Source organism: Glycine soja, chromosome 6 (genome assembly GCF_004193775.1).
Source record: "Glycine soja cultivar W05 chromosome 6, ASM419377v2, whole genome shotgun sequence".
Lineage (NCBI taxonomy): Eukaryota > Viridiplantae > Streptophyta > Magnoliopsida > Fabales > Fabaceae > Glycine > Glycine soja.
Genome location: NC_041007.1, coordinates 19,809,981 through 19,831,323, shown reverse-complemented (window position 1 = coordinate 19,831,323; position 21,343 = coordinate 19,809,981). Strand labels below are relative to the sequence as shown.

General features: G+C 35.0%; 2 protein-coding genes across 2 annotated transcripts; one reads left to right on the top strand and one right to left on the bottom strand.

The window, feature by feature from the left end:
- Nucleotides 1–4,660: 4,660 nt before the first annotated feature.
- LOC114416647 (rhamnogalacturonan I rhamnosyltransferase 1-like) lies at nucleotides 4,661–8,500 on the bottom strand. The gene is made up of 8 exons (XM_028381596.1): nucleotides 7,690–8,500; nucleotides 7,518–7,585; nucleotides 7,341–7,429; nucleotides 6,836–7,001; nucleotides 6,397–6,686; nucleotides 6,070–6,274; nucleotides 5,827–5,984; nucleotides 4,661–5,445 (listed from the first exon to the last, which is right to left on the bottom strand). Exons 1-8 carry the CDS (start codon nucleotides 8,045–8,047, stop codon nucleotides 5,199–5,201), a joined length of 1,581 nt encoding a protein of 526 aa, XP_028237397.1. The 5' UTR covers nucleotides 8,048–8,500; the 3' UTR covers nucleotides 4,661–5,198.
- An 8,350-nt stretch (nucleotides 8,501–16,850) lies between these two features.
- On the top strand, nucleotides 16,851–18,102 carry LOC114415953. The gene is made up of 2 exons (XM_028380818.1): nucleotides 16,851–17,661; nucleotides 17,729–18,102. The coding sequence occupies exons 1-2, from the start codon at nucleotides 16,851–16,853 to the stop codon at nucleotides 18,100–18,102; spliced, it is 1,185 nt and encodes a 394-aa protein (XP_028236619.1).
- Nucleotides 18,103–21,343: the final 3,241 nt, after the last annotated feature.

Genomic DNA, 21,343 nt, shown 5'->3' with positions numbered 1-21,343 from the left:
AAAGTGTGAAAAATAGTTAGCATTCTTGTTATCATATTTTCGAGAGAAATTCAGATGGTGCGTGATAATAAGGGAGAAATTATGTGGAATCATGTTTGGAGGGAAGCGAACCAGACTACGGATGCCTCGGCAAAGCATGATTTGAAATCCCAAACTCCATATTAGGTGTTTGAATTTACTCCGTTGTATTTTAAATGCTCTTTTAGCTGATGTAGTGCAAGTTTCTTTTCCTAGAGGCTTTTTTAAGCCTTGTTCTCTATGTAATTCACCAAAAAAATGTAGAACGTTTGCTATTGATTAGAAAATAAAAATAAAGCTGTTGAAACGATTAATTTATTAGTTAATTAAAAGCACACACAAATAAAAATGAACCTAATCACATTGACAAAGCGGCTGCAGTTGTCGATAGTCCAAATCCCAGAGTTAAAATGTCAAAGTCATCACTAAAAGCTAAAGAACTTTATAAGTTTCTAGCGAAGGACATGGCACTAATTAGAGGCCTCGTTGGTAACAAAGACTGTGATTTCACTCACTTGCCTGGCACATTAGGACGAGTTCTAAGCAAGAATCAATGCCTTTAAGCTAAAGTTTTTGACACAACACGTGATAGCAATTCAGTATAGGTTAATTAATCAACTACATAATGGCACTTGTCAAGCGTAGCTAATTAAGAGGAACACTGTTGCCGATCCTTATTTCGTGCAAAAGAAATTAATTGTCCCAATGTTACTACTACCAGCATAAGTAACCAATGACAAGTCAAATAACAACAATGTTCAAGATACTACTGGCCCCTTTTTCCTAAGTGGGTTCTTGGATCGTTCAAACTATTATTTAAATAAAATAAGTGGAAAAATTCATGAGGATTCTCTTGGGATCTCCTTCATATTATACTCTCAATTACCAATGATCTTCTAGATTCCTACAGCGTAAGGGAATAAATTATGTGTAGGGATTGGCTTATTTCTTTGGATTGTGTTGGAGGCTAGTTGCCTTCTGTCTCCAAACTTAGCTTGATTGGACGATAACAATCCTTCAACTACTCAAAGAAGATAAAATTACAAAAGATGATAATTAAAGATTTGACCCACTTTATTTAGTATTTACCCTCGTGGTAGATAAAATTATTAAAGATGGTAATTTTTTTTCTTACTGGATGGTTTTAACACGGTTATATTCCTAGGATTTTATGACCTAGATCGAGACAAGTGAAATAACATAACGTATGATATAGTACTACTATACAATTTTACCTCTTACTACTTAATCTACTTATTCGGTGGTCGTAAATGTTGGTTTCATATTGTCTTGTCTGCCACTTTGGCATTTGACAAATTTGGTATTGAAATTCTAGGAGATTCCTTGATGTTGTGGTCCACTATTAATACTATTACTGCAAAAGATGAAGCATACAACTCACCAATTTAGTGCACTTTGCACAATGTCCACATCTTCACACAATGAGAAAATGGTTCTAATCAGAGTTCCATTGTTATGTTGAAAAGAAAAAGTGACAAAGTATTTGTAAAAATGGGTGTGTTCTAGCATTAACCGTTGCTCACATAAATAAGAGTTGCTATTTATATAGCATATGGTTTTTAAACAACTCGTTTTCTGTTTTGCACGCCTGTTTTGTTTTATTTGTACATTAATAAACTTTTCAGCCAAAAAAAATTCTACCCCACATATAAAAGCATTTCCTATTCTAAACAAATGTGTCCACATCTCACTCTCTTTCGGAATTACTTTTCTCTTCCCTATTCTGAAGGTAAAGCGTCTTTTCAACGCAGATATAATTTCTATGATAAGTTTATTGCTGTAAATTAACAACCATAATTCACTATTTCCATTCTAATTTGTGGCCATGTCCGTATTTGCTTGGTTTCAAGCCTAAAAAATGTCCATAATTTTTTCTAGAGATTACAGCAAGTCAGTGTATATTCAAATGGAATAATCATAAAAAATATTCTATTATTTTAAACATTTTATTAATATCTTTTTCTTTCTATTACATCATAATTTATATTATACTTATATATTTTTTTTCTTTTTCTTTCATCTCCTTAGGTGTTTATAGAGGTGTTTATAACACAATAGATGTTTATTAAACATTTTCCACTCAAATCAATGAAACCCATAATCCCTGAGTACATTTTCGTCAGTTATGCAGTAGTGGTCGAAAAATATAGCTAGTATTTTGTAAACAATGCAAAGAATAAATCTTATTGTTCATTCTGTCAACAAAAAAAAAATCTTATTGTTCATCATTACGCTCCCTTAATAAAACTAACCAACAAACTGCTGTCAAATATCTACATACAAGATTTATGGGGCCCTCAGTCTGTCAATATCAATAAAAGGGGGAAAGGATTGGTATTTTGATACTAGTTTTAAAATAAATATTTAAAAAATAATTATGAATCTTGTAATAATATGTTTTTTTTGTAAAACTTCGTTAAAATAATTTTATCCTAATATGCATATTGATCATTATTATAAGACTCACAATTCTTAACAATTACCAGGTTTTTCTTGTGAGAAACTAAAATAAACCTATTAATATATAACATTATAAATACTAATATCTAGGAGGGAAAAGTTGAGGCACATCAAAAGCATTTTGTTTATGTTTAACAAAATTAATTGAAAAATTAATTAAAAATTAAAAAGTTAACAAGAAATTGAAAAGTTAACTTGCAGTTCAAAGTAAAAAAAAAAATTAGTTTATTAAATTAGAAGTGTTTGATAAAATTAGTTGTTGAAATATTTAAAAAATATAAAATGATAAAAAAATATGATTTATTTAAAAAAGGTAACAAAGAAAATATATTGAGGATAAAAGTGAAAGAAAATATAACATTTAAAAAAAACACTAAAAGCTATTAAAAAAAACTTGCTTAGTGAATAATCAAATGAGTTTTTCAACTACCAAAAAAAGTTAAAAATTAACTGAAATATCTTCTTCAATAAAACCTTTAATTTTAAAGTTTATCTTATAAGTTAATTTAACATTTGTAAAGTTTTTCAAGTTTTTTCAGGTGAATTAATTGTCATTTACAACAAAAATGAGTTTTAAAAGTAAGGTAATATGAATTTTTTTCTATTTTAAAAAAATAAACTTGGAACAACAAATCACGTGTGATATTAATATTTCAACGGGTAATTAGTATTGCTTCATAATATTGTAAAGCTCTAAACAGAACCTAAATAAAAGTGAGTTTGTTTAGTTGCGTAAGATCTCACTACATTTATATACTAGGGAAACTAATCTATTTAGTAGTATAATGTATTTAATTTTTCTTATGTACAAAATTCTTTTGATCAACAGTGGTTGCACACGTATTGTGACCAAAACTAATATCTAATTCAACGATTTTGGGACACTCGGGCTCTCTAAAAAAAATTAAAATAAAGACGTTTTAGCCACTCTTAATTTAGTAGTCAGTTACCCACTAATGATTTACAACAATTAAGAGTTTTAAAAGTAGGTTGGTACAGACATTTTTTTATTAATGTCAACTTAATAAAATCAGATTACTTTTATTATTATATCATAAAGTTGATATTCAAACCCTGTAAATCCGTCAAAAGATTGGATAATTTGGTTCACCTCCTAATTTGAAAATATCACTTTGGTCTTCGAAAAATATTTTCTTTTAACTGTCATTAACTGTAAATTACATTAGAATATCAATTAATGTGATTTTACATAATTTTCACATAATTTTTTGTTTTACACAGTGAAATTGATGCTGATTTGCAGCAGTTTTAGATAACCTTTATATTGAAAAAAAAATTATACTGAATTTTATTAATAACTTGCTTTTATAATAAAAAAAAATATTCAAACAAATCACTCAAAATCAATTTTAACAATATTCATCCAAACAAGTCACATCTGAGGTGAATTTCCACGTCTCAGCAGATGCCATTAATTTTAATTTCTGCATCATGTTAATAACTTATTTCTACACACGCACTTAATCACAAGACAAACAAGTGTGTGACACTTGAGGATGCAGTATATATGCCGCATATAGAATATAAAACCGAAACCCGGAATCTCACAATTTATATTAAAACCAATCATCAACTTGACTTCTGCTATACTTTGAAAGGTATTAACGATGGATATTCTTTCCGTCAACGACCATAGGAACTCAAATCACACATCATTTCATTTTCCAACGTATTAATGGAATAATAAGCCTAAGAACAAAGTGGACCACTTTTGACTGGTTCTGATTGTTGTGTTTGTCACCTGTCTTACTCAGGAACAAAGACTTGATTTATAAAATCCAATTTGCCTAATTGTAAGATAAGCAGTTAAGCACCCACCAATAAAACAAGTCAAGTTCCATCCAAAACCATTTGTTAGAAAGAGGATCTTACAGGAGGACAAGTCACTGTTCAAATGGGTTTATTGGTTCAGCACTTTTTGGTGGTTGATGATAAGATGACATTGTTTAAGCAATTAAGTTGATGTAATATCATCATATTATTGTATCATGAATTATAGTTACGAATTATGGGCCATATAATGGTCGATGGATAAGATAACACTCTGTCAAGTATAAATGAATATAAATTAGAGAAAACACAAAGGAAAGAAAAGTCCAACCTACCATTACCCTTAATAATAATGACCAAAAGCTAATAAGAAATTTGGGGAGGCAATAATCATGAACAAACAGATTTTACAGTGAAAGTAATCCTCAAAATCACAATGGTCGTGTTAAATAAAAAGGTGTGGTAAAGGGTGGGTAAAAAAAAAAACAATTTATAATATATATTTTATATTTAGAAGAGAAGGAAAAAATGAGAGGTACCAAGGAACAAAGCTTCCAGAATTCCAAATTTGTATATGAATCCCTCCGTGTACAATGCAGTTTGATCTGCTCTGACCCTGTAATGGCAGGGTGTGGCTTCTATACATGAATGTGGTGATGGATTATTTGCGTATTATATATATAAAGTATCCCTCGGCTACCTTGCTTGACCTTCTCGAGCTTTCATGAAAAATCCTATTCCCCCCTCCCCATTCTAACAGTCACTATATGACTGCCTCTGTGATACAAATAGCTGTCATCCTCTTCGCTAAACTGCGTAGAGACCCATCTTAAACATCTGTGGTAGAAAACCAAGTACTTGCACTAGGAGAGGGCACAAGTAAATTCTCTTATTTCCAAACGTGTCACTCACGTACTCCTCAACATATCATCTGATAGTTCTAAACATTCCTCTGGATTGGCATAGAAATAATCCTCTTCTTTGGGCCTGTCAGGCATCACCAATCTCTTAGTTGCACCACCCATGCGATCAGCATGAACTTCCTTCACAGCTGAAGAGAATTCGTTCCAGTTCAATATTCCATCATGGTATTGATCTATCAAATCAACTAGGAGCTTTCTGTTCAATAAAATCGTCTTCTTGAACCCAAGATATCTGTAGCAGAATTGGAGGACACATGTCAACTCACTAGGCGCTTAAGTACTTAAAATTCATAACAATATGGAGGGAAAAAAATCAGAGTAAAGTAGAATTGTGCTTAAATCAAACTATGGTAGAAACTGCAATTTCTATGTTGGCACCTCATCTCTTATCAAAAGCAGCCGGATCATCCATCAAAAGTGGATAAAAATTTGTTTAATTAGGAAAATGTTCTAGATTTGTTGTGCATAAAAAATCTTCTATAGAAGAAATATACTAAAACAAGTTTACTGGTAGAAACAAATTAATATTCAAAGAATTTGTTAATCAGAGTGTAGGAGGGAGCAGGGAGAGTAAATCACAAATAACATTTCTATTAGCCAAAAACAACGTTACCTGCGATGACCCTCAACTACTTTGGCCATATTTCCATCATATGTAGGAACAAAGATATCACTCTCTAATGAGACAAGGTAATCCAACGCTGCCATCTGAGAGGAATGATTTTGGAAGAACTGAAGGTCAGATGGTTCCAACAGTGTTTCCTTTCTGACCTATTTCAACAAAGCATGAAGGCAAACAGTAAGAGGAAATTAAACATCACAATTTGCAGGTTTTCTTAAGGATAAAGTTAGTTACCAATTTTGGATAGTTCTTCGCAAGACTTGCCATTCTCCTATCCCCACCGTAGATTTCCCCAGCTGCAATGTAGATTTGAATGTTTTGATCAATGTCAAGGGCCCTAAGTGTGAGGGCAGTCTCCTCCGGTGTTAAAGGACACAAACCATCTTTTCTTTTCAAATCTGAATTAATTATTTTTTCTTTCCACCAAGGATAAGCATATCTGCCAAAGCACAGGAAATTGAAATTTAAAAAAGATTCATATCAAAACTCCTTTCAAACACCACGATCATTGAAAAAATTGAAAACGAAGAAACGAGTGAAGTAGGCAGGCAGAACACTCACCTCATCCTTGTCAATTCTTCCACTTCATCATTGTTGCAACCTTGTGTACAGCCAGAAAATGCCAGCATGTCCATCTCATACCTCAGATGAAGTACCAAAAATGGGCCATTTTGCCTCAGAAGCTTGATCACCCTTTTGCCTAACTCCTCAATCTGAGAAGTAAATCTAAGAGCACTAAAATTGACTCTGCAACGCAGCCGCTGAATCTCCAAAGGTTGGTCATTATTGGCCAGCCGGGCATCTGTTCGATTTAAATGAACAACTTTGTACTTTTGTATCAAAGGTAGAATCTGAAACAATAACCATGCCATATACTTTTTAATCAGCAAACGAGAAACCAGAAACAGCATAGTCAACATGCGTACAATTACGAAATTTAGATACGATAAAGCATGTTCAAACTTTTCAACCTGTAACCCCAAGAATTATAAAAACTGACCTGGTTCTTATAGTATGATATGTCAGACCAACTAATCGGTGGCATGCTGTAAAGGAAACCATTTTCCACTCTCGTCTTGAGTCTAGGAGGCAACTCTTTCAATATCCGCACCTCATCCCTCAAGGATGTAATAAAATGGTCCACATCAAAGATATCTTGGAACTCACTGATACACAAGTAATAAAATTCATTGAAGAGTTACTTAAAAAATAAACATGGGTAGATATAAACTGGTGGATGATGGAACAAGGTACAAAGCAGAGTGTGGAATTGAAAAGATGAGAAAACATCCCCCAAACTGTTTTTTTAATTTTTGGTTTCTAAAGCACTTGTTTTGGAAACAACTTTCAGAATATTTCGAATGAGAAATTGTTCAAGAAAACAGACTTTAAAACCAAAAAGTGACAAGAGAAAACAAACACAAACACACCTTAAACCTATTACACTACACCTCCCACAACATTTTGCTATAACAACATACACCAAAACGGAATTAGAAACTAACCTGGGGTCAGCCCAAAAGGACGCTTTATCCAATTCCGGCACTATAAGCGTCACGTTTAAATACCTTGCAATCGCCACCATGTCACATATCTGTAAAAAAAAAAAAAACCAAATGAGCAAAAATTCAAATTAAAAAAAAAACGGCAAACGCATGTACTAACCAACAACTACCACTCACCGCAGCCCTCATTTGGTTGAGTCCTCCATTGCACGACACCATCAAGTAACCGTTATTCTTATAAACCCCTGCCAAATACAACCATAAAAAAAATACGTAAACAAATCGATCAAAACGCGCGAACAAAGGGATCAAAACGACGAACGAATATCAATTATCATTTATCACTGACTCTTGGGTGGGAGCACTCTAGGCGTGGTGGCAGACGGCAACTCAATGAGCACGGCGGATTCGCCGTGCGTGAAACACGACGGCCACCCTTTGAGGACACGCGGGCCCCACATATCCCCCAACGCCGTTAACTGAACGACGCAGGTCCACAGTAACACCGATGTGGTGGCGCGTATCATCCACAGTTTCATCCTCGAAGACCTCGCCGAAGAAACTACAACCGAATTCTTTAACTTACTGTTGTTATTATTATTACTTTGTCCCTTCAACCCCATCATCATCAACCCTTCCCAAACCACCCTCCCTCCTCCTCTTTTCCTCTCGCTCTTCTTATCTCCTAACAACACCGCTTCCTTCATAAATGCAACCCCCCTCACCCGCGCCCCAAACCCTAACGGTTCAATTGGATTCAATTCCCCCTCCCCCAATTCCAGATCCAAACCCGCCGCGAGGCTCCCGATTCCAGAATTTCGAGGCGCATTACCCGAAACGGCGAGATCCTCGCGTTTTGAATGCAACTGAATGCGCCGGAGAGCGAGTGGATTGGACAGCGTCGGCGATTGATCTGAAACGATCGCCGGCGAGTAAGAGAGCGCGAGTGGAGAAATGTATTATAAGAGAGAATCAAACGCGTCGCAAAAGCGAAAGTAGGAGAGAGAATGCTAATGTGAGAGAGAGAAACAATGAAGGTTTTCTGTGTTGTTTTCACGGTTGTTTTGTTTTGTTGTTGTTCGGCTCGGGTCGAGGGAGAAAGAGCACGAGCCGTACGACGTCGTTACAGGACCGTAGTTAAGATTAAGAAGAGGGTTATGAGGAGGGCGTCCGTGAGAGGGTTTATTTTTTAATTTTTAATTTTTAATTTAATTTATTTCTTGGGTGCGTCTCACTAAAACGAACCAATAAATGCCGAGGCAGTGCGTGGGGCCCACAGGCCAGATGTTCGGCTGGGATACGTGGTGACCCTTCATTGAGGGCTTTCCCAGAAGAGGGTGAGTGATTTCGTTTGGCACCCTCGTCTCGTCTCGCCCACGCCGACATTATATCGCGAGATCTGCACCCAACCCAATCAATACTATTACTGCTATTGCTTTTTGATTTTTGGCATTAATGAATGTTATTATTGTTGCAATTCCGGAAAAGCAAACAAATCATTTTCAATGAAACTTTTTTTTTTTCCTTTGAGAGAGGGATTTGACTTGTTTTACTAACAAATGAACATAATTGATATGGGTGAGAACGTGAGTTTTCCGGTCTAATTGATCTCCATAAATATAAAAGCAAACACATGCACAAGAAGCATCAAATAAGGAAAAAAACATACAAAAATTTATAATTGCCCCCACATTTTCTCCTCAAGCCTCAATGGACTTTTCCGGTCTAAACCTTTACAAGTTCACCTAAGTATTTTTTTTCAAATATCTTTTTTAAGTTTTAATTAAGTATTCTTTTGAAAAATCTCATCTTTTTTAAGTTTTAATTAAGTATTCTTTTGAAAAATCTCTTTGAACTTCATCCTAGTATTCTTTAAGTCTTTGTATGCTCCTCCTCAATTTTCTTTAAGTTTTTATAGATGTTATCCAAGTTTTTTTTTCTAAAACTCTTTTCAAGCTTCAACCCTAAATTAGCAAATGTTACTTGACTCACAACACTTGTTGTATTTTCTCAACCTTCAAAAACAACAATCCCCTTAATTATTCTTCTAAGGTTTTCCTACCGTAAAAAATTTTGTTTAAGGACATGTTCCTAAGACACCTTTAAGAAGCTTTCATTAGTAATACTTCTCTAAAGTAGGTATTTACAAACACTCTATGGCTGAATAGATTTTGACTTTAAGTCTTAGAGTGTTTAGTCTAAAGAAGACCATCATCAGAAGCTAAAGATATGTCTATACAACTCAACTTCTTGATCTTATCTTCTCTATTTAGCTATGTCTATACAACTCAACTTCTTGATCTTATCTTCTCTATTTCATTTTCCTTCCTAGCAATGAGCTTAAGCAATTGTTGTTCCTTATATATATAAAGCTTGTAGATGATCATTGTTGATTTCTTAAAAGGCTTGAAGGCCAAGGAGATTCATTGTGTGTTGTCTTTGTCAAACAATTGACGCATCCTTCTTCCTTAGGTTGATGATAACTTGCACCATTTAAAAATTGAATTTGTAGCCTGTTGGTTCCTCTTATGTTAGTGGCTCTCATGACTTCTTCTTTCTTCAGCTTAGTCATGAGTTTGCTACTCCAAAGAAGCGAGTCTTTTGTGTATTGCAAATCGTATCCTTTCTTCAAATAACTGGCCTTTCTTAGGAACACTTCTCATGTCTTCTAAATATCTTGCTTTGACTAGGACTTGTAGATGATGACAAACTTTATTCTCTAACATCATTCATGTCTTGTGGAGAGCTTGTTACCTTAAATGTAATTCCTCACTACACTACTACATGGTATAGTCCTTTATGATCTCTAGTGTGTGCTTCTAAACAATGTAGACTCCTTTATCTTTGGTCTTTTGTTCTGCATTGCTTCTTCTAATGATCCCTTAGTCATATGTGGCTTCTGATATCTACTCGTTGACTAAAGCTACCTCTAGAATCATGTTTCTAGTCATATATAACTTTTTATATCTACATTTTGACATAGAGAACATGATTGCTCTTTTATAGGAGATATAAGGTGGGTTGAGTGGTTAAAAAAGAAGGGAAGAAGGGAAAGATCACAAGTTCAATCTCATCTACTAACAAAAAATAACATTATAACAAACTAACATTTGGCTACAAAAAAATATTATTGCTCTTTTGCTTCTAGTATACTATTTTTTTGAATTTGGATAGGTCCCAAGCTTAGAAAACCTTCACTGTAGGCCATTGCTTCACATCTTTTTCATGTTTCTGAAATAATTCCTATCTAAACTCGAGCATTCAAGGCAAACCACTAGTAACACAAGTCTAAAGGACTTCAAATTTGTTTCTTAAAAGTTTGTTGTCATTAAAATATCTTGGTTCAAAAAGGATTATGCTTGAACATTCTCTCCCTTTTTTATGATGATAAACTTTTAAAGAAAAAATTAAGTTTGCAAACTCTTAGGATCATAAAGATATAACAATAATTAATACCCCCCGTTAACAGATGCTCTTTAAATTTGTTAATGGAATACTCCCATTCGATGTATACCTATTGTTATGTTCATGATAAATCAATATCAAGCATGTGTAAGACTTCATAACACTGAGATAAGAGAAACTGGAAAAAAAATATTCATTGATAATTTTAAAATTCAAAACATGATAAGAATAATACAATAGGGTTATGCTCATAAAATTCCTAAGATTCCTTAACTTTCCCACTCCTACTCCTACTCCTACATTATTCTCCCTTTTGTGTCATCAATCAAAAAGGGATCTTAACAAAAGGTGCTTCTAGATTGGTGAGCATACAAAGAAATTTTTGTGGGGTGGTGAGGAGGGAGTGAGAAAAATTCCTTGGGTCAGCTAGGAAAATTGTGTAGGCCAAAGTCTCATGGTGGGTTAGCAGTTAAAAATATTGAGATTTTTAATGAGTCACTCCTTGCTAAGTAGAAGTGGAATCTCTTTCACCAAAGTGATTCCTTGTGGGGTATGGTCCTTACATCTAAATATGGGGGTTGGTCAAATCTTGATGAGGAAAGAGTTAGTTCCCATCAATCTATTTGGTGGAGGGATTTGAAAGGGGTGTGTGGGAGTGGGAATCAAACCAATTGGTTTGAGAGTTTGTGTGAGTGGAAGGTTGGTAATGGGTCTCAAACTAGGTTTTGGCTAGATATGTGGTTTGGGTTGAGAGCTTGGTGGTGAATTATCCAAGGTTGTTCCTAATTATGGCTCAACAATCTACCTATATTCATCAAGTTGGCGACATGGTGGATAATAAATGGTGTTGGAATTTGGAGTGGCATAGACAATGTTTTTAATAGGAAAAGGTACAACTACAACAATTAATGGGTGAAGTCAATGCATAATATATCAAAGGTGTTGGGACTGATGAGTGAGTGAGGCTGGCAAATAGTAGTGAGAAATATATTGCTAAGTCCACCTATGGTGCAATGTTTAGCTCAAGGAGTGTATCTCAGCCAACAAACATATTTTCAGTAGTGTGGAATCTCAAAGTACCAAAGAAAGTTCAATATTTCGTATGGAGACTTGTGATGGATAGGTTGCCTACTAAATTAAATCTAAGAAGGAGAAATATACAACTTCATGAGATGCAATATCAATGTCCATGGTGCAACGATGAAGAAGAATCCTCCTCCATGTGTTCATTACATCTAGGGCAACAACTACCATTTGGAATACAATTTATAGTTGGATTGATATCTCAACTACTATACCTCAATCTGTGATTGCACACTTTTTGCAACATCAAACAAGGATTTTGGAGAAATCAAAGAGGGATTGGTTGTATGTGATATGGTGTGCAACTATGTGGAGTATATCGAAGGGATGTGATGCAACAATTTTAGGGATTGCTAATTTTGATATGGATATGATACTACAAGTTCTTTTCCTATCATCGCTTTGGATTAAAAAGAATGATGATACTTCATTTTTTTTCATATAATCAATTTAGTGTAAACATATGAGCTTGCCTTGTAATCCAATGATTATTACACTAAATCATTGATTTGTTTGTGGGGGTTGGGTTTGATGTATTGATGATGTATTTGCGTATCTATATAATAATAGGTATAACCATAATAGGTTGTCTATGTTTTCTTTCGGGTTGGTCTTTCATGTAATATCTATATAAGTATATCTTATACATATACTTTTTTGATATATATATATATATATATATATATATATATATGTATATATAATTCTATTTTTTTTCAAAAAAAAGAAGAACTTCTAGATGACCCGGTAAAGTGTAGTGGTGGAAAGTTGGATTCTAGAAATGGCTTAGCATCAAGAGTAATCACAAGCAGAATAGTAGTATTAAACTATTAAAAGAATTCATTCTCTCTACTTAGTAAGTTCTCTATTATTTTCTTACAAAATTTTCCCTTCTTATTTAGTTTATCTTGATCTTTAGTAATTTTTTAATTTGCCATACCAACGTTTTCTCGCAAGATTATTCTTCTACCCCCTTGTTGTTTTTGGTTCTGCTTTAACTAAAGGATTAGGATATACTTCTAGTTGTTCTTCAGAAGTAGGTTTTTTGTTCTTCCTCGGGGATGTTGGACTATTTTAGGCAAGCATACCTAATCGTTCAAGTAGACAATGCAAATAAAGTATCACTCCTTCGAGGACTTTGACTCAATGCCTAGCAATTTCACCTTTCCTACTATATTACTCAGACTCGACAAGCCTTCATACTCAGTGCCCAACTGAGTAGATCTCTTATTATACTCCAATAGTCTTGATTGATAATAAGGAAAGATGGAAAATCTATCTTTTTTGATTATCAAGAGAAAGATTAAGGTAAGATCCGACATGGAATTATCACATAAGATAAGATTCAATATTATCTTACTTAAAATATCTAATTAGGGGAATTAAGCCTATGGAGCTAAGATATAATCTTATCTCACTTATAATATCTAATTCGGGAAATTAAGCCTTTGAACTTAATTTCACCACTATAAAAGGGGTCACAAGGTTCCAGGTAACCGACTTTACTCTAATTAACTATTAATACCTACTCATACCTCTGCATCACTAACTTTAGCATTGGTGTAATGCTTATGATTGGCGATGTCTCGATGGCTCACACTCTACGATACTTCACACAGTAACACTTCACTCAACTTCCTTGTTGGTCAGAATCCTCCATAGGTATCCTTTTTTGAGACCTTAACAATCTATTTCAACTACTTTCAGGATCAATGATTGTCCCTACAAACCAACACAAGACTTTTTAGCGCATTTTATCTTCACTCACATGCTTTTCGGGAAACTTTCCAAAAGGTCACTCTTCCCATAACTACTCCAAGCCAAACACACTTAATTGTGGAGTTCTTAACTGATGGGCTACCGAAAAGTAAATGCATATTATTGGTATAGATCATGCCAATTGATTCTTTTAAGTCATCCTTAATTGTACAGTCTCATACCTACACAACCTTTGGATCCCTCTTATTCCGATGTGATTTGTTTAGGGTGCTACATGCCCACCAACTTTTGCCTAGGTCATCCTTGAACCACATCATATTAGGAGAGAGGTTTACTTTAGTACCATTTGTAAAGTCCCTAATTGATGACGTCTTAACGACTGACACTCTACACCACTTCATTGGTAATACTCACCCAACTTCCTTGTTGGTCAGAACCATCCACCACTCAAAACCCTCCATAGGTAGCCTTTTTCGAGATCTCGACAATCTATATCGACTGCTTTCAGGATCAATGATTATTTCTACAAACTAACATGAAACTTTTCATCGTGTTTTGTCCTCACTCACACGCTTCCCAAAAAACTTCCCAGAAGGTCACTTATCTCATAACTACTCCAAGCCAAGCATGCTTAACTATAAAAATTTTAAGTGATGGATTACTGATAAGTATATGCATCTTTTTGGTATAGGCAATACCAATTAATTCTTGTATGTCATGCCTACACAACCTTTAGATCCTTCTCATTCTGATGTGATTCATCCAGGGTGTTACATGGTATGAGATTATAGAATTAAGGATGACTTAAATGGATTAATTGGTACTAAATAAACCAACAAGATGCATATACTTTTTGGTAGCTCATCACTTAAGAATTCCATAACTAAGCGTGTTTGGTTTGGAGTAGTTATGAGATGAGTGATCTTTTAGGAAGTTTCTAGAAAATTTTGTGAGGGAGGACAAAACACATTGAAAAGTCTTGTGTTGATTTGTGAGGGGAGTCATTGATCCTAAAAACAATCGAAATAGACTATCGAGGTCTTGGTAAGGGCTACCTATAGAGGATTCTGACCAACAAGGAAGTTGAATAAAGTGTCACTGTATGAAGTATCGTAGGTTGTGAGTTGTCAATATGTCACCAATCAAGGTTGTTATAGTTGGAGTGTCTTCATAGGTACATCCCACCACCATTCGTGGAGGAGCTCACGGAGGAACAACCCATGAGGAGGTTCTACCAAATTTGGTGGGGACATTTTGCGCCCACAGTAGGACCCAATAAAACTTTACCCGACCAAACCAATCTAATTTCCAAACAATACAAGAAAAACTCAATTCAAGGAGTTTGTGGAGATTTAATCAACACTTTCGTAGTTGTTAATTAATCCAAAATCATCATCAGTGTAAAGCACGATCTGGATATGTTTTTGTGAAATATTATGATGATGCATTAAAATAGGAATGCACAAAGCAACAAGCCTAGATCTTGTTCACTCTTGGAGAAACCAACCGACAATGGTATTAGGCACCACTACTTTCCAAACAATTTGTTTTACATATAGGGTATGAAAGAGGTAATGCTCTTGCAACAATTCACACCATAAATTTAATTTTTGTTCCATCTCTGGACACATCACGAGGCCATCATAAGGTATTATAGCATACTAAAACTTACAAATACTACGGTTTAAAGGTATTGCACCTTTTCTTTTTGTAGCAACCTTTAGATCATCCATGCTAAAGTGTTCACACTAAAGATGCCATGTTATTCCTCTTTGTGCCATGGCACAATATTTTATCTAATCTTTTATTTGAACTTAATTGCCTCCTAAGTATTACCATATACTGCCTCCGGTCTTGAACATAAGCAACAAAAGTTTCTCATTTTTTGGTCTCAAATATAAGCAAATCTCAAGTACTTTTTGTTTACAACAAATCTCAATTACCTATGCCTTGTTTAAATGACTCTATCTTCAAAATACCCTTCACTTAATAAGGCCAAAGATTTTTTTTATGATTGATATTAAGTTCGAATGAAGGATAATTTAGAGAAAATATTTATTTTTAATTGGAAATAATACAATTTAATAAAGTTAACTATTTTTTTTAATAAGTGTGAAGTAATTGTTTTTTTTTGCTTATAATCGAAACCGGAGGGAGTATGTGCTAAAATGAAAATTAGAATTGACTTGGAAAAAGTTAACGTGTGCATGACATAAGGACACATGAAGCTTAACGTGTGCATGCTATATTGCTAAAAGCATAAATCCTAGAGTAAATAAATACCTTCATACAAAAGGCACAACCCTTAACAGTTTTTTACAAGAGTGTGCATGAGTTTTAAATGTCATCTTGAGCATGAATAGATATTATATCATGTCATATTATATCACCATGTTACCACATCATTTTATGCCATTATATATAAATGTTTGGAGGTAAGGCAGTTTACCTGGCACACCTATATTTGGAACTGATTTTGCCATGTGAACATGCCATGAGCAACATTACAACTTGTATGGGGCATAGTTAACTTGTCATTTAAACACTCACATGTTGAGGATTTGGCTTGTCATATATAAGAAAAAAATTATTACTATTATATATAATTCAATTTGATGAGCATGTTATATGTACCATTGATGCCATCCCGCATATATTGAGAACATGCCGTTGATTTTCCTTTGATATAAGAGACACCCATGTCAAGCTTTTCATTTTGATATGCATTATTGTAGGGCATGTTAAGAATTACATGCCTAATGTCATTAGCTTTTGCCTTCAATGGCTCGTGAGTATTACTAAGTAATATGTCTACACTCACCAATTAACTTAGACTATTTTGATGACTTTATATTGGTGTTATATGAAGAACGACATACCAATTTCTGGTATTTGGACAACCTTTTATATGATAACAGGTGTTTAAAGCACACATGTATTGAAACGCCAAAATAGTTTCCATAGTTGCGAAGCCGTAACAGAGCAAAGGCTGTTGATGTATGTTGTAATTCAGTTAGTTAGTTAGGAGTTAGGAGTTAGTTAATTTGACAGCTATGAAGGTAGTTATAACTACATGTGCAGTGTGTATAAAATAGTAGTAATCATGAATGAGAAATATGAGAGTGCAAAAGTTTTATTAAGAATTCTAAGTTCCCTCTATTTTCTCAATCAATTCATTCATCTTCTCTTATTCTCTAACATAAAGTGAGTGAGTGCATAGTGTGAGTGTGTGTGAAGAGCTTCTTTGTTCCAACAACTGGTATTCAGAGCAGAGGTTCAAGATCCTTGGATACTGAAATTGAGATGGCTTCCTCGAATGGAAATTTTTCAGCATCCATGCCTGTTCTCAAAGGCAAGAACTATGATGATTGGTGTGCTCAGATGAACGTAATCTTTCGATTTCAAGATGTGACAGAAGTGGTGCAAGAAGGGGTTCAAGAACTTGACAGGAACCCAACTGATGCACAGAAGGTGACTCACCGTGATTTGATGAAAAAAGATGCAAAGGCGTTGTTCATTATTCATCAGTGTGTAGATGCAGATAATTTTCAAAAAATTAGATCTGCTGATACTGCAAAGAAGGCATGGGATACTCTAGAGAAATCCTATGCAGGGGATAGCAAACTCAAGAAGGTGAAGTTGCAGACCTTGAGAAGGCAGTATGAACTTCTACAGATGAGTGATCAAGAAAGCATTGGTGAGTTCTTTTCTCGAATCTTGGCAATTACAAATCAAATTAATGCTTATGGTGACAAGCAATCAGACTTGGGGATCATTAACAAGGTATTAAGAACCTTGACACTAAGATTTGATCATATAGTGGTGGCAATTGAGCAAGGCCAGAATCTTGAAGAGATGAAGATTGAAGAACTGCAAGGAATTCTTGAAGCTCAAGAGATGAGGCTCAATGAAAGAAATTCACAAAGATCAGTTGAGCAAGCTATGCAAGCCCAAACAACCAAAGGGAACAACTATGATGGTGGCAAGAATAAGAAGGGAAAGGGAAAGTGGAAGAACAATAAGTGGAAGGGGTCAAGTGAGGGCTCCAGCAGTTCTGAAAATCATAACCAGAATGAAGAAACAGACAAGAAAGGTGGAGGGAATCACAAAGTGGGTAAGAAGAAATTCAACAAGAAAGGGATTCAGTGTTATAGCTATAAAAAAATGGGGACATTTTGCAGATGAATGCAGAAATAAAAGGGTTCCAAGAAATGCAGATGAGGCTCAATTGACACAAGATGAGGATTTTGACTCTGATAAAGTGTTACTAATGGCAACAACAAACTCAGAAGAAGACAATGTTAATTTGTGGTATCTTGACACAGGCTGTTCCAATCACATGACTGGACATAGAGAGTGGTTTGTAAACATTGATGATAAGGTGAAGAGCAAGATCAAGTTTGCAGATAACAGCTCTGTAACTACAGAAGGCATTGGAAAGGTGATGATTCAGAGGAAGGATGGACAACACTCATTTATCAATGATGTGCTATATGTTCCCAATATGAAGAATAATTTGCTGAGTTTGGGACAGTTGCTAGAAAAGGGCTACTAAATGCAAATGGAGGACAATCAAATGAAGATATTTGATAGCAAGAGGAGGCTGATCCTAAAGGCTTCTTTGTCAAGAAACAGAACATTCAAGATTGGAATTCAGATTGCAGAATTTCAATGCTTGGCTGCTTCTATAAGTGATGAAAGCTGGATGTGGCATCATAGGTTTGGTCATCTAAATTTCAGGAGTTTAAGTGAATTGAAAAGTAAGAAAATGGTTCATGGTCTTTCCCAAATTGAGATACCAAAACAATTATGTGTTGAGTGTTGTGTGTCAAAGCAACCAAGGAATTCTTTCAAGTCAGAAATTCCAATCAAATCCAAAAGAAAGCTTGAAGTGATCTATTCTGATGTGTGTGGTCCTCTTGAAGTAAAATCCCTAGGAGGTAACAATTACTTTGTGTCATTCATTGATGAATTTACTAGAAAAATGTGGATCTATTTCATTAAGCAGAAAAGTGAAGTGTTTAACATTTTTAAGAAGTTTAAGTTGTTGAGTGAAAAGCAAAGTGATAAGGTAATCAAAGTGTTTAGAACAGATGGAGGTGGTGAGTATAACTCACATGAATTTCAAGTATTTTGTGATGAAGAGGGGATAATTCATGAAGTGACATCTCCCTATACACCTCAACATAATGGTGTTGTTGAGAGAAGAAACAAAACCATTTTGAACATGGCTAGGAGCATGATGAAAGGAAAGGGAATGCCTCATTATTTATGGGGAAAGACAACTTTTACTGCTGTGTATATTCTGAACAGGTGTTTCACTAAGAGATTGCAGGGATACACACCTGAAGAAGCATGGTCAGAAAAGAAGCCTAGTATGAGTCATTTCAGAATATTTGGTTCACTGTGTTTTAGGCATGTGCCTGAGCAGAACAGAAAGAAACTTGATGACAAGGCTGAACCAATGATACTCATTGGATATCATCCAACTGGTGCCTACAAGCTGTATGATCCTAGAATGAGGAAGGTTGTGATTAGTAGAGATGTCTTGATAGATGAAACAAAGGGTTGGAATTGGGAAATAAATGTTGTTGACAATGGTGAAAGAAAGGTGATTGTGAACCTTGTAGACAAACAAAGTGAAGAGGATGTACCATCATGTCGAGAGCAACTCAGAAGGTCACAAAGAGAGAGACAAGTACCACAAACACTTAGAGATTATGAATTGTATCCTGATACAACAATCATTGTAGAAGGGGATTTTGTGCACTTTGCTCTACTTGTTGAATCAGAACCAATGAGTCATGATGAAGCCTCACAAAGTTCACATTGGAGAGCAGCTATGGAAGAAGAATTGAGATCAATTGAGAAGAATCAGACCTAAGATTTAGTCCATTTGCCTCAAGGAAAAAGACCAATTGATGTGAAGTGGGTCTATAAGACTAAAGTAAAGCCTAATGGAGATGTGTCCAAGTATAAGGCAAGATTAGTAGCAAGGGGATTTCTGCAAAAACATGGCTTGGATTACAATGAGGTTTTTGCTCCAGTTGCAAGACTTGAAACTGTTAGGCTCATTGTGGCAGCTGCTTGCAATAGAAACTGGTCTCTATATCAACTGGATATGAAGTCAGCATTTTTGAATGGGCCACTAGAAGAAGAAGTCTACATAACTCAACCACCTGGTTATGTAGTTGCAGGACAAGAAGATAAAGTCTACAAGTTGAATAAGGCATTATATGGCCTTAAGCAGGCTCCTAGAGCCTGGAATATGAAAATTGATAGCTTCCTAGTCCAGCAGAATTTCACCAAGTGCACTACTGAGCATGAAGTTTATGTTAGAAACACAAATTCTGGTGAGTTTTTGATAATATGTCTCTATGTAGATGATTTGCTAGTGACTGGCAGTAGTAAAGAAGATATAAGAGTGTTCAAAGGAAGAATAATGGAAGAATTTGAGATGTCTGATCTTGGTGAACTATCATACTTCCTGGGTATTGAATTTGTTTCTACCAGTAAAGGGATTTTCATGCATCAAAAGAAGTATGCAGAAGACATCTTAAAGAGGTTCAATATGATGGATTGCAATTCTGTTATCACACCAACTGAAACTGGAATTAAGTTGCAAATAGATGGGGATGAGAAAGAAGTTGATCCTACCTTGTACAAGCAAATTGTAGGCTCATTGAGGTACCTATGTAACACCAGACCTGATATTGCCTATTGTGTTGGGTTGATAAGTAGGTTTATGGAGAAACCAAAGACACCTCACTTCTTGGCAGCAAAGAGGATTCTGAGGTATGTGAAAGGAACATTGGATCTTGACATTTTATATCCTTACAGTCAGAAGAATATAGAAGGAGAAGTGTTTGGTTATAGTGATTCAGATTGGTGTGGTGATAAGGATGATAGGAAAAGCACTACTGGTTATGTTTTCAAATTTGGAACATCACCAATCTCTTGGTGCTCAAAGAAGCAAAGTGTAGTTGCTTTGTCAATATGTGAAGCAGAATATATTGCTGCTGCTATGGCAGCCTGTCAAGCTCTATGGTTGGAAGCTTTAATGGAAGAACTAAACTTGAGAAATTGCAGTCATATGAGATTGTTGATGGATAACAAATCAGCAATTGATTTAGCTAAGCATCCTGTGGCACATGGCAGGAGTAAACATATTGAAACCAAGTTTCATTTCCTACGTGATCAAGTGAGTAAGGAGAAGCTTGAATTGGAGTTTTGTAGGTCTGAAGATCAAGTTGCAGACATACTAACTAAGCCATTGAAATCTATCAAGTTCAAGGAATTGAGAGACAAGTTAGGAGTGACATCCTTGACAAATCTGAATTAAGGATGGATGTTGATGTATGTTGTAATTCAGTTAGTTAGTTAAGAGTTAGGAGTTAGTTAATTTGACAACTATGAAGGTAGTTATAACTACATGTGCAGTGTGTATAAAATAGTAGTAATCATGAATGAGAAATATGAGAGTGCAGAAGTTTTATTCAGAATTCTAAGTTCCCTCTATTTTCTCAATCAATTCTTTTATCTTCTCTTATTCTCTAACATAGAGTGAGTGAGTGCATAGTGTGAGTGTGTGTGAAGAGTTTCTTTGTTCCAACAAAGGCATCTAGCCCACTAGCATTAGTGAAATACGAAGAAGATATGGACTCATTGGAGCATTGTCAAAGTCATCATAACAGCCAAAGGTTCATACATCTCCAACACTAAGCCAAGGTACCACCTAGATTCTAAAAACCAAAAGACGCATAAATAGATATTATCTTACAATTACATCATGGTCT